Below are 13,826 nucleotides of genomic sequence, written 5' to 3' on the forward strand. Positions count from 1 at the left end.
GTGGTGAATTTGGAGTCACAGACTCTCAGGCCACAGATGAGCTAAAGCTGACACCTCAGGAAACACAACCTGCTTACCGGAGCCACCGCCTCTACTGAGGGACCTGGGAGGCTGGCTGAGCCAGCATGGGAGGCTCTGGGAGAACCCCAGACACAGGGGTATCTCCAGAAGAACTTGGAAACAGTGACTTTGGCTGTGATTGTCACTAGGTTTGTGTGAACATAGATTTTTCTGCAAGCCTCTGGGCGCAGTGTAATCTGTTGGAGCTCCAGGGAAAAGTGATGTTTGGGGAGTGGAGTCATGAAGGTCCCATCCGCCAGTATCCAGAGTTCAGACAACTCAAAGCAGGGGTCCCTTCGGAGGTGGCCCATGGGGGCACATAGAGCTTGGCCCTCACACCATGTGGCCTGAAACAGGTGGGTCCCCTGAGGGGCACCCACTTGGGCTGGGGGGGGGTCTCGCAAGACCAGTGCCCACCCCACCCACCTGCCCAGGGAACCCCTCTCACCGTGACCTAAAATCAAATCGTAGATGATATCCACCCAGTCACATATGTGACAAAATTAGCATAATAGTCGAACGTGAAATAAATGGGAGAAATACAATGAAAGTAATTTCTAAAAATACTATGCATTCCAGTGTGTAAAGCCTCGGGCACGGTGACTCTGGGCCCACGCTGGAAGCTTCCACAGCCTCCCTGACAGGCTTCTCCCCTGCGCTCCATAAACACAGACGTCCATTGAAATAGTCTTAGATGTTTTTTAAAAATAAAAATATAGGTTACAATGAGCAACAGAAATGTATTCCATTAGGTAAGATTTATATTGCATATTATAAATCTTTGTAATTATAAAATTATAATCTTTATTTAACTTTTAGAGTTAAAGGAATGCTTTTCTCCACATTTCCGTCCTTGTGGTTTAAGAGCTCTGACTTCCCCGAAGCACATTCTATCTGACAACATCTTATAAAATATATTTGTAAACTTTGCCTTAATTATTTGAATTCACCTTCAGTGTTTGGCTCTGTACCTAAAAAAGGCCACGTTCTGTGTGGAAATGAAATAATTCCCAAGGTAACCACCCCTTGAAGTTGAAGATGCTTCTACAAGAGGTTATCGTCGTGTTAATTGGCTATTGTTCAGGTTGCTAGTAATTTTAGAAAAATTTTCAAGAAATATTTGAAATGTGTGTGGAAGTTTAAAATGCAGACAAGTCATGGAATGCACAGGAAATTTGAGGGACTCCGTGTAAACATTCTGAGGGGTTCCCCATAAGCGAGACAAGCATTTCGGCCTTGTAAAAAAATTGTACTAAAATAATTGATTTGATGTTCTGCTCTCCTGAATTGGCTGGTGTTGCCGAGCTGGGCTCATCTGGTCCCACACTGATGGGCTGGACACATCATTCTTGGGTAGACCTAGCTTTGACGAGCAATTGAGACGTATTTCCAATTTGGTTTGATGCTTCTGAAACCGTGATATCTAGGATTACTTGCTTTTTTTCACAGAGTCTCAGTCACTGTCACGTCTGTGTTTGTGGTAAGGGTACACTTTGCGGTCAGTTGGCAGTCAGATGGCTTGAACCAGTGCAGCTGTGGGGAGGCTGGCGTCAGTCCCGTCCCCACCGGCAGGGGGACAGCCCACTTGGCTGTGTCTGGGCCATACCTGGCAATGACAAGGGACATCTGGGTCCTTCTGTGAGGTCTGGTCCAGCACCCCTAACGCCAACATTGGGTAGATGCCGCTCTCCCCAGGGACCCAAAGCTGCCTGCCTTTGTTCTTCTGGAGCCCAGGCTATGCCTCCCTGACCTGCATCTCTGAGGTCAGGCTGGCAGGGGCCACAGGCCCACTTCTTCAGGCTCTGTCTGGCCTCTAGGTCTGCTGAGATGCCAGGAGAGGACAGAGCTTGTCTCGATGCCCACAGCTCCGGCACCGTCCCTTAGGTCAGTCTCCAAACCCATCTCTCCGTCTCCTCCTCAACCTCAATCCTGTCCTGCTGTGCAGTGAGCCCCTCACCCCAATTCCAGAAATTCCACAAGAGCCAAGCACCTTGCTGAACAAGGACACACCTCCTGTCCAAGGAAGGTGCTTTGGGCAGCCCCTTGCTCCCTGTCCCTCTGCCTGCATTCTGTGCTGAGCCCTGTGCTCTCCCGGTGAGGAGCGGGTTTCTCCCAGAGGGAGGGGCTCCTGGGAGGCCACGCACACACATAGAGATATGACAAGCTGGGATGTGGCAAATACCCACTTTGTGCCCAAGGGAGAGAAAGGCTACATGGGTTGATCTTCTAGTCACTGTTAATACACCTTACGCTGAAGAGAAACAAGGCATTTGTTTTTCTGTAATTGGCTTGCTGTCCACACCCAGAGACATTGTCAGAATGATCTCTGTTCAAAGACAGTCATTACTGGGAAAATGAGGTAGATCAAACAAAAGGAAAAGAAGTTGCAGCCCAGTTTGGGTAAATCTGCAGTGATCTGAGGACACACTTCACCACCTAGAGTTCTCTCAAGTCCCTCGTGGGCTCTCCCTTTTGAAGGTGCCCTGCTCCGCTGGGCAGGTGGGCGTTGCTGGCATCTGGTTAGACCCAAGGTTGTGTGAACTGGGCGAGCCTCCGCGGGAAAGCCATTCATCCTCCAGACTTCGGAAACCAGGCCAGTCTTCCCCAGAGACCTTACTTGTCAATCATCCTCCATCCATTGCACGATGTGCTTGGTCCCCCAGTCTGGAAATGCCACTGTGCACTCTAAGTTACTACATGCTGAAGAAGAAACAGACATGGTTTTTTGTTTCCTTTGAATACCGTCCAGTTATAATAAAATCTTGGGGGTGGAAAAGTGCTGTTTGTTTTACAAACTTGTTTTTCAAAGCTCAGACAATGCAATGGCTTTAGCTCCCCAAACAGCAGTGGGCACGGCACATACCTGGACCTTCTTCGTCCCAGCATGGATGGGTGGGAAGACCAGACACGGTCTCACGGCTCACAGGACCAAGTGTCCCCAGAGGTGGATGGTGCTTTTCCTTTCCTTGGACATAAAAGTCATGGAACACAGAACTAGGTGTTGGCTGCTGTCCCTTAGGATGAATGGGGATTTACTGTTAATGCTGTTGCTACTTGTCAACAAGGATTTAACAGGTCTCTGTGATTCTCATGTCTGAAAAGCCTCTTGTTTTAGGAAAATTGGCCTGGTCAAAATGGCTTCTATTGTGGACATTGTTAGCACTTGTCATAAAATAAACAAAACTACTGTTTTCCAAGAAAGGCTTTGACAGTAATGTCCTTTGGGGACCCAGTAAAGAGATTGTGTACTATGCACCGGGCTGAGCGGACATGTGTGCGTTAGAGAATTCATCCTTCTCCCGTGGACGTGTCCGGCTCACCACCAGGTATTGCTGGAAACAGGGAGAGACCTCACGATGTAGTCTGAGCTCCTGGTTGTAAAAAGCCCGAGACCCACTGTCTGCCTCCACCGCTCTCATGGGTGTGTGAAGTGCACAGACAGCCCACTGCCTGAGCTGTGCTGCGCAAGCCACAGACGTGCACCGGGGCGCCACAGAGATGGAGGCGAAGGGTGGGAGAAGTAGTTCTACCTTCCTAGGACACGGTCACCATTCATGCAGTCCAGATGCGACATAAAGTCATGGCTGGGAGTGCCACGCTCTCAAGTATGTTGGAAGGCCATCTTGTCATTGAGAAATATGGAGGAGAAAACCGTGGGTGGGACAAGGGTGATCAGGTGGAAACAACACCCCCAAACCGCTACCTCAGGGAGAGGACAGGCTACTTTTCAGCACAACTGGTGGGCAGGGGGCCCTGGGGGCTCACGCTCCTCCCCTGGAAATTGCTGCCAGCCGTGTTCCACCCTCTGTGCGTGGGCAGGACAGTGTGACTGGCCTGACGTTCTGTTGCGCCGGGAGTGTCCGTCCCTGCTCCAGGGGCTGCAGACGCAGCAGGACAGATGGACACCTGTCCAGGGAGGCAGGCATTCCACCAGGAGACGTAAGGAATATGGGAATCATCAAATACATTCCAGGTGAGGGATGCTGCGGGTGCTGCCAAGATGGGGGGTGAAGGGGGGAGGAGTGGCTTGTGGGGAGGAGCAGCAGGAGGGGAAGGGGTCCCTGGGGAGGGGCTCCCTGGGGAGGAGCTCTCAGGGACCAGGGCGGGGGGCCCACACTGCAGGACGGGTGTTGAAGCGGGGAGATGGTCACCAGGCAGCAGGGAGACAAGTGGGCACCCAGGTTCCCATCGGGGCAGGTGTAGGACCGCATGCAGAAAGCTGCTGGGGAGGAGAGACCCGTGACTGTGGTGCCCACTGGACGCGTCCAGGCTCCTTCTCAGGTTAATGAAGCCAGAAAACAACCTGTGGTTGGTTTTCTTCATGCATGGGAGATGAATTTTATAAAACTTTTAATCTTTCATCGGGTTGTGCTCGTCCTTCCTCCCCGAATAGCGGTGTTTCTGTCCGGAAGCAGCTCCTTCTGCCTGGGGCAGCGGGGTGTCCCATCTGGGTTTCTTTAGAGGTCAGCTGTCGGTTAAGTGTGGCTGTTGTGTCTCTTCATTCCATCTTCGTAGTTGGACATTGGTGAACGTTTTCTCTGGCTGTTTTCTTCAGCAGGTAGAGATGTCCTTATGCCAGATTCCAGACACTATCATTTCTTCAAGGGTCAGTCTTACTGCTGCCCCTCCTTCGAAAGCAACGTTTCATTTGAGCTGTTTGCTTCCTGATTAGTTGTACCATGAGGTCTGTGTATGTATGTGTGTCTTTGTGTGTATGAGTACATGTGTGTGGGCAAGTGTGCGTGGATCTGCATGTCCATGTGAGTGTGCACACACATTCACCTGTCTGTACGCATGGGTACATGTGCGTGCCCGTGTGCATGCATGGTCATATGCCTGCGTTTGTGCACGTGTTCCCATATGCATGGCGCATGTGTGCATGTGAGTGAAGGTGTGCATGTGTTGAAAATCCCGAGCTATTGCTGTCATTTGAATATTAAAATTATATCTGATTGTGAACTATGTGCACCATTGTTAATGTTTTATACTCAGTACTTGTCTCAGACTGTGAAAGCTCAAAATGCCCCGTATTTCCACTTCTTAAACTTCTCATTTTACTTCTTTTTAATACTAAGTGACTAACCCCAGTTTTAGTATCCTAAATTTCTTTTTAAGATTTTATTTTTTTAAGTACTCTCTAGACCCAATGTTCAAACTCACAACCCCCAGATCAGGAGTCACGTGTGCCACCCACGGAGCCAGCCAGACCTCCTGAATATCCGAAATTTTAATAAAAACCGCATTTATCCTTTTATAGACTTCTTACACCAAACCTGAGTCTTGGTATCTTGGGATGAACAGGACTTGACTGGCTGTCCTAGGAAAATGGTGGTCAGACCTGGTCAGAATCCTTAATGTCCTGAACTTTGAAAATCAACCGGGAAGCTATGAAATCCAATATTCAGGCCCACCCATGACCTCATTTTAACTTCGTCACCTCTGCAGAGAGCCCATCTTCAAATAGTTCCCTTCTGAGTTCCTTGGGACCAAGACTCCGGCCTGTGAGTCTGGGGGGACACAACTGAGCCCACAGCACCCTGAAAGCTGCCCAGTGTCTCGGCTTCCAGCCCACCTGCTTCCCCCTTGACCTTGAACACTGAGGTCATGTCCCTGTGCACCTGCTAAACACCTCAGGTTTCTCCCAGGCACCCTGTCCCTCAGAGCCAGGCCAGCTTCAGCTCTAAACAGGGAGTTTTATAGGGCTGTGTGTCCCTGGCCAGCTCAGACCCCCTAACTCACAGCCTCTGTAAATGAGAGGGTTGGTAAAACATGATCGCTGTCGTTGCTGTAATCAATGCCCCTGTTGGTTCTGATGATCCTGTGGTTCAGGGACCACTTCCTTGAAATGTGCGTTCAGTATCTGTGTCCCCCATGCAGGGGCTCGGGAACGGAAATGGCAGAACGGGGCCTTGACTGTTGTGGGTGTGAAATCCTGTCTTACTGTCTCACAGCTGTGTATGATGTGAAGGTCTGTGTGCGTCATGGCCTACCTCCTTGCCTTCTGTGAGGCTCAGCCTGAGCCATTTACCAGGCTCTAGGGCACAGAGCAGGCTCTGGACTAAAAGTCAGAAGCAACACACATTTTAATGCGTATTTATGACAATTTGGAAAATTACTTTGGGAAGGGTTCTTGGAGCTGGAGCCTGACCTTGTGATGACAGTCAGACAAGAGCATGTGCTTTCTTGACCTCACGTTCTGAGGATTGTTTTCAGACCCCAGGGGCGAGAAGCCACATTTATAGTCACACGGCTGGTACCGGGCTCAAGTCCCTCGTTTCTGGGAAAAAATGCAGCACGTGTTTCTGCTCCACAAACACCTGCACAGAAAGCCCATCTGCCAAGCAGACTAGAGACACGGTCCTCAAATTGACCAGAAAGAACATTAAATTTGAAGTCAACTGCCCTGTTATTTTTGTCGTTAGTTTCACTATAAACAGGGTCATGAGGCCATCCTGGCGAGGCTGAAGGAGGCAGGTGTGCAGGTCCCCCAGGTGGCTCCAGTCCACCCTCGGATCCTTCTCTGTCGGCGTCACGGGGACCAGGAGCTTACCCAATTCCCTCTAGGAAAGAAATTGCCCAAACCGCCCTTGTGTAAAGAAACGAAGAGATTATGGCTAAGTTCGTCTCTGCAGAAGGAGATGAGTGAGAGGCATTCTCTACATACAGCAGGGTCCAATCAGCCACCAATGCCCCGGCTCGAGGGACTGAGCTCGAGCAGTGGCTTGTGGGGGCTGATGGCAGGCCAGGGCGGGCGGCCAGGGGAGGGGTTCCCCTGCAGTGGGAACCCCAGGGACTGCTAGAAAGAAGTTTGTTGCCCTGAGGCGGGCAGGAGGAAGGTTCTGGAAGCCCTGCGCTTTCTTTCCGGGCTTGCAGAAGGTTAAGTTACCCCACCCTTGATCACTTCCCTTCGGAGAACAGGAAGTGAACTTGTTAGGGACCCGGTTCAGCCTCAGCCAGGCCAGTGTCAGATCCAGCTGTGGAGAGGTGTGTGGTGGCCTCAGTCCTCCACCCCCTGCCCTCTGCCCTCTGCCACTCGGAGGCTCCTCTGGGCTGCCCCAAAGAGCCACCCTGTCCAGAGACCTTGGATGTGGCCGGTGGCCAGGTGAGCCAATAGGGCTGTCTTGGGAGTGTCCTGCAGGTGCCACCTGCAGACAGAAAACCACAACCATGTGCGCTAGAGCCGGTCCTGAGGCCCAGATTCATCAGCTCTGGACAGACGCCCCAGCTCAGTTTTCCTGGGAAACTGTCCTGTGCCCATTTCCGAAGGGTGGTGTCCCATGGTCAGACCCTCCACCCACATCTGCTCTGGGGTCGGTCTCCCCGCTTGTGAGTGGGTACCATGGGGACCCTGGGGGAGTCCTGTCCCCTGTTCTATTCTGGGAACCCCTCTCCCACCATGGCCATGGGCATGGCCCAGGGTTCTCTGAGCTGAGCTAGGGCCTGAGGACTCCTCTTCTCCCCTCCCCCAGTCACGGACTGGGGGAAGGCTCAGGGCAGGGCTAGCCCTGTCCCCGACCATATGACAGACAGGGTGTTGGGGGTGTCAGGCGGGAAATCAGTCTGGAGCTCATGGCAGGCCCAGGGGGTAATTCTCGGCAGGACCTGGGACTCTGGTACAAGGTCCCCTTGGAGAGTGGGCTCTTCCCGTGAAGCCCCCTGGGAGAGATGGGCCCTGCGGAGGCCTCCACACCGTCTCCCTGGGAGCAGCCCCACCAGATGCTGGCCCTGTGTCCTCGAGGCTCATGCACCATCAGGAGCTGCACTGACGGGTGGGCTCAGTGGGAGGGGTGGGGCCCCAGTGCGCACCCCCACCACCACCCACGCTGACCCAAGACAACTTCCTCTCCCAGTAGCTCTGAGTCCTGTCCATCGGCCATCTTGGTCCAGAAAGTGAGTGGGGGTCCAGAAAGTGATCGGTGAGCCACACTTCCCAGGTCAGCAGGAGGGACGTTAGCTCCCCCGGGAAGCCGACTCTGGCCAGCTGGTGTCTGTCCTACAGGAAGGTGGCAGGGAGGCCCTTGTCAGAGAACACACAGCAGCAGGGGCCCAGGAGGGTCCAGACCCTGTGGTGAAGGTGGTGCTCGCTGCAGTGGTGAGTGGGTGACCACTGAGGGGGCGGGGAGAGCAGCCAGGAGCCTGCAGCCTGAACAGTGGAATCTGGAATTGGGTGGAGGGTGGAATCAGGTGGAGGATGGAATGGGGTGGAGGGTGGGGGGTGGAGGACGGGGTGTTGGAGGGTGGGGAGGTGGTTGGGAGGGTCAAGGGTGGAAGGTGGAGGGCAGAGGCTGGAATAGGTTGGGGTGGTGGAGGGCAGAAGGTGGGGGGTGGAATGGGGGGCTCCTGGCTCTCTGGAGAGGGGCTCCCGCATGTGCTGGCTGTCGTCCAGCACCAGTAGGCGTGGGCGCCACCACTCAGAAGTGAGGCCCCCTGACCTCTCCCACCACCTGCCTCCCGTCCCTCCCCAGGCACATGGCCTCTGGCGCGGCCAGGCTCTGCTCCCATGAATCCCTCCATCCTGATGGCTGCTCTGAGTGCCCACTGCCTGCTGACCATGGGCACCATGGCCAGTCTGTGGTGGCTCTGTTTGTGGTACTTCTACTTAGAGCAGCCCATTTGCTCTCAGGAATCCTGGTTTATGTGATACAATATTGTACCCACCCTCTGATTTCCCAGCTAACCAAGGGGAGGGTACATCATGACAGATAATACCAGTGGTGCCTGTGGGAATGTTCCAGAAGGGTGCGGACCCCAGCGTGTGGCGGTCCAGGCAAGATGAATGGCCCTCGCTGGGGCTAGGTCCACACTGATGTGGTTGCTCCCAGGGAGCATGGAACACAGGTGGGCTTAGCAGCTGGGGTGGGGGAAGCAATAATAAAACAGGAAGTGCAGAGGCAGAAGGTGCTGTGGGGAGCAGGCTGGGCCGTGGGTCCCCTTGAGTCCCTGGTGGCAGGGGCAGGCCCGCCTGGCTAACCCTGAGAGGGCCCGGGGCCTGGAACAGGGTGGGGGGGATTCCACTGTGACCACTTGGCTGTCCCGTCCTGAGTTCAGAGCTGCTCCTGGCCTGGGGACAGGAAAGGGAGGAGGTGACCTGGTTGTGTGGTACCCCGGGGCTTTCTGGATGCCAGGACCTCACCAGAGCTCCTGAGTGCACTGGCCTGTCTGCCTGTCAGCTCAGGGCTCACACACAGGGTCCTGGTGTCTGAGGCCAGGCCCGTGGCTTATCCTCGGGACACGAGTGCCGCCCTCCACATAAAGATGGACACCGCACGTTGTGCTTTCCACTCCCTCAGCACAGAGACCGACAGGGGCCCAAGGCTGCACATGGGGAAGCACAGCTTAAAAATCGAAAACTGTCAGGCAGGGGTCTTTTACTTAAACACGAAATGCTTAGATTTTAACATCCATTCATTCTTAGACCCACCAAACAGACAGCAACCAGGTTAGGAAAATTCCGTCCAAGAAAATGGGAAGGAACAAGCATGTGAGAGATGGGCTGGGGCCTGGAGGATTCTTCCAGCCAAGCGGGTGGAGAGGCCAACTAGCCATCCCACAGTGGAATGTTCCAGAATCTGAGCCCTGTGTCTCTGCAGGCCAGACAGACAGACGGCCATGGGCAGGGGAGGCGGAGCTGACAGCGCACCCACAGATATCCTGTGCAGGGAGGAAGGGCTCCTTCAGGTCAGGGACGTTCAGGACCCCCCAGCAGGACACTGCCATACTCAAGGGGAGCCTGTGGCCCCTTCCGCGAGGGACCCAAATCCCCCAAAACCAGATTGCCACGCCCCCGGGAAGGACTGACTTCCCACCACACCCCACACTGAGGATGCCAGCCGAGAACCCATCGCTCGTGCGTGAGAGGGATAAGCCTCTGGTGCTGACATGCGTCTCCGCGAGCCCGCCCGGTGCCAATGGAAGCTCTGCTTTCACGACCTGAAATCCCGCGTGCCCGTGGGTCCCGGAGATGCCAATTTCAAGGTCTGCACTTGCATCCCTTACCCTTCATTGTCACTCACACGCATGTGCCCACACAGTATGTGCACGCGTATTCACATGCTCACACTCCTCATGCGTGTGCTCACCTTCTCACGTGCATGTGCACACACATCACTCACGTGTGTCCACGTTCTCACACACAAGCTCACACATTGCTCACACACATGCTCATGTTCTCACACGACTGCTCACACATTATGCACATGTGTGTTCATATATTCTTCACACATGTTCTCACATTCTCACATACACGTGTTCACACGTTCTCACACACGTGTTCATATATTCCTCACACACGTGCTCAGACACTCCTCATGCTCGTGCGTGTGGTCACATTCTCACGTGCATGCGTGCACACATTGCTCACATACATGTGCTCACATTACTCACACGTGTGTGCTCACACATCACACACATGTCCGTGTGCTGATAGGACAGACCCGGCACATCCTTCTTGCTTATGCTCTCCATCATCCAATGGGAAAGCGGGAAACCAGGATGCGTTTGGAGCATCTGGGGACACGTGTTGAGCCGCAGCAGGCTGGCAGGACGTACAGCCCTATTCAGACTCACGCTGGACGCAGGAGCAGCTAATGGGGGCTCAGACCTCGCTAACGAGCTAAGTATTATACTTGGCTTAATTTGCGAAGAGAAATGGGTGAACATTCTTGCCTTTGAACTTCTGTGGGCGCCCTAACGTCTCCCGGACTGACAGTGACCCCAGCAAGCTCTAAGGAGGAGACAGTGCTTGAAGAAACAGCCGCCTCGAAGGCTTGACTGGTGGGAGCAGAGGCATCTGACTCCAGCATCGCGAACGCAGGCTGCCCGCACCTGCGGCAACCAGCAAGCCCTACCCTCGTCCTCACAGTCCCAGTGTGAGCCACTCACAGTGAGGCCATCACATGGTGACGCATTCACATGCAAACAGCAATGCTGGGCCCCTGTGCGAGCTGTGGGAGGCTTCTGCACAGAAGGCACATACCTACACAGCTTCTGCTGTTCAGAAAGCTCTTCCTTCCTAATTGTAAAATGTTATACGAATTCCCTTAAATAAAAATACACTCCTCGCTTTATTTCCCAAATCCTACTGTATCCACAAGCAAGAAGGCAGAGTTGACAAACCGAGGATGGACAGTGAGGACACATGAGCTAGCCTTGCGCTTCTGTGGTAGGGGGCTGTGGCGGGCAGGCCCCCTCTGTGCACCTGAGACACCAGGTGCCCAGGGAGTCCCCCTCACTTTAAATGTGGCCAAGGGGCCACCTGTCGGGACTCGGCTCTCTGTGATCCAGTTCTGTGTCTCTCTGGTCCTGTGTGTCCATCGCATGGGGGACATGTCTGCCTGTTCAACCCTGCCCTTCCTCAGAACCTTGGATTCATAGAAAAAACACCAACAGGGTTGCATAAGAAAGGATGAGGATTTTCAGCAGAGGAAGTAAGGCCTGGCTACCGTGAAGAAGGAGCAGAAAGCAGATGTGAGATTAACGGAATGAAGGCAGGCGTCCCTCCCTTTCTCTGGCGTGGGCATGCTCGGTGACCCCAGCCATGCTGAGTGGGGGCACAGGACCTGCCTGGAGGCTCCCGGCCACCGTTCCTCTATCAGGGCTCCGAAAGTAACTCCTGGCCGGTTTTCCTGGAAGAGTCTGCCATCTGTTCTCTGCTGGGCTGCACCCTAAGACGTTCCCGTTGGTTCTGGGAACTCTGAGAAATGGACGTTCACGTCCTGGAAGTGAGGCTACAGCGGTGGATCTCAGGGTTATTGTGGGTGTCCAGGTCAGGGCACGGCTCCAGCCCACAGTCCAACGTGCCTAGGTCTTCACGACCTGTAGGCACAGCTCGCAGGAATTTGTGCCTGACACTTTAGGAAGGAAATCTGATACAGAGAGGGGTTTGCTTTCAAACATGTGGGGCAGAGTCTCCATGGCTGAGTCTCAGGATGGCAAGGAGAGTCAGTGAGAGCATCCGAGGGATAAGCCAGATGAACAAGCGTCAAACCAACAGCGGGATTTTATCACCACAAAGAAAACTGACATGATCACCCACCCATTTAGGGAAATAGATGTACTACAGCACACCATTTAGGTATCGCAGATGCAAATAAAGATACATTTCAACAGTAAGAATTTGTAGTTCTATCTGCTCTTCCATTTTAATTAAAAAAAAACAAAAAAACAAAAGCAAAACCCTCTAGAGATCGTGTGAGTGTGGGCCCTGCCAGCTGCCAGCCTCTGGTGACACGGGAGCTTAGCTCTGGGTTCCCACCGCAGCTGCAGATGGCAGCTGGCAGCTGGCATCAGCCATGTCCACACTCGATGTGCAGGTCCCAGCAGGAGAACGCAGGTGATGGTCTCACCAGGGAACTGTGCTTTGTTGACTGGAGCAGCAAAGACAAAGGCAGAAAGGCTCTCTGGTCTTGGCCATGTGGCTCTGGCACAGGGTGTTGTGAGAATTCAACAAGCAGGGCCGGAAGCACATTCAGTTCTGTGAAGTCACCCTGGTCACTGAGCACGGCCTCACCGGCAGCAAGGCCCAGCCTCCCCACTGCCCAAGCGAGCTTCCCCTTCAAAACCCCGGGCGCTAAGCAGTTAACTCCAACCATGACAAAATCAGAACTGACAAGGGCCGAGATGATATTGGAATCGTGGGGGCATAGTGCAGAGAGCCAATGGGGGCTAAGGACTTGGTGGCACAAGGCCTCTGAGGACCCTGGCGCCTTGCGCGGTTCAAAGTGACTTCTGGCCATTGAGGTCTGCGGTGGGGACGTCAGATCAGGGGAGAGTGCTCTCAGCCCAGCTCCTACTCAGAAGCCCCCCTGCTGGTCCCCACCCACGGCGTTCGGCCTCCCGAGCTCACATCTGGGCGCAGCCGCATTGCTGCCCTGCTTCCCGGGTCCTTCCATCTCCGTGGTTGCACACAGGCTCCTCTGTTGGTACAGGTGGACGGCCACGGCAGCCATGCAAAGCAGGACGAATATGGCCACAGCCACCACACCTGGTGAGGGGGGCGAGGAAAACAGTGATGGCTGGAGTGTGCCCAGCGCACCCCAGCTCGGCGGCCCCACTCACAGCCCACACCTGACCGTTTCCACACAGGCCTCTACTGTGACCTGGGGACTGTCAGCCACAGGGGTCTCGCAGGTCAGTAAGCAGAGAGGCTCCCACTATTCTCCGAGTATAGAATGCACCATGCCTTCACCAAGCGCTTCATATTTTTGTTAAGGAAACAGAATTGTACACCTTTGTAAAAAATTATTTTAAAATAGCTTGAACATGGCACGGTGATTTATAGCACATGTGAGATCTGTATGTGTGTGGATGGTCTCTGTCACTAAATTTTTCATAGGAGTATATTGAATATGGGAATTTATAGAATCCAAGGTGCTTGAGATCTCCACTTAAAAACGTTTGGATGATTAAAACCAAAGCCTGTGGCTCTCAACCTTTTACATATTAGACAAATTTAATCAAACCTTTCGGTGGGAGAAATCAATAATTATAGGAAGCTTTCCAGTGCAAATACTTATGCCGATCCCAGAACACAGAGCTGCATCAAAGCCAAGTGCTCATGCACGCCATCTCACCCCAGAATGAGACATCAAGTGAAAGTTGCTGGATATAAGAATGGGAGTAAGAGTGAGGTTCTTCCCTCAGCTTGCAGGGAGGGGTATCACCGCGGCCGAGGCCCAGCGAAGCCAGTGTCCCAGCTGTATGCCTGGGGAAAGGAGAGGCCAGACCCGGCAGAAGGTCCCCAAGGTACTGGGCAGACGTCGCAGGAC

At 53.6% G+C, this 13,826-nt stretch overlaps 1 protein-coding gene across 1 annotated transcript in view; it reads right to left on the reverse strand.

Annotated features, from left to right (window-relative positions):
* Positions 1 to 13,826, reverse strand: part of LOC116867929 (contactin-associated protein-like 4) — a 191,369-nt gene that overhangs the window by 44,676 nt on the left and 132,867 nt on the right. Inside the window, exons 24-25 of the mRNA XM_032857956.1 lie at positions 12,878 to 13,042; positions 12,314 to 12,425 (exon numbers count right to left, since the gene is read on the reverse strand). Coding sequence (XP_032713847.1) covers positions 12,314 to 12,425; positions 12,878 to 13,042 — 277 coding nt within the window. The remainder of the gene's footprint in view (positions 1 to 12,313; positions 12,426 to 12,877; positions 13,043 to 13,826) is intronic.

The sequence above is a fragment of the Lontra canadensis genome, unplaced genomic scaffold (assembly GCF_010015895.1).
Source record: "Lontra canadensis isolate GAN:19392208 unplaced genomic scaffold, GSC_riverotter_1.0 scaffold13, whole genome shotgun sequence".
Lineage (NCBI taxonomy): Eukaryota > Metazoa > Chordata > Mammalia > Carnivora > Mustelidae > Lontra > Lontra canadensis.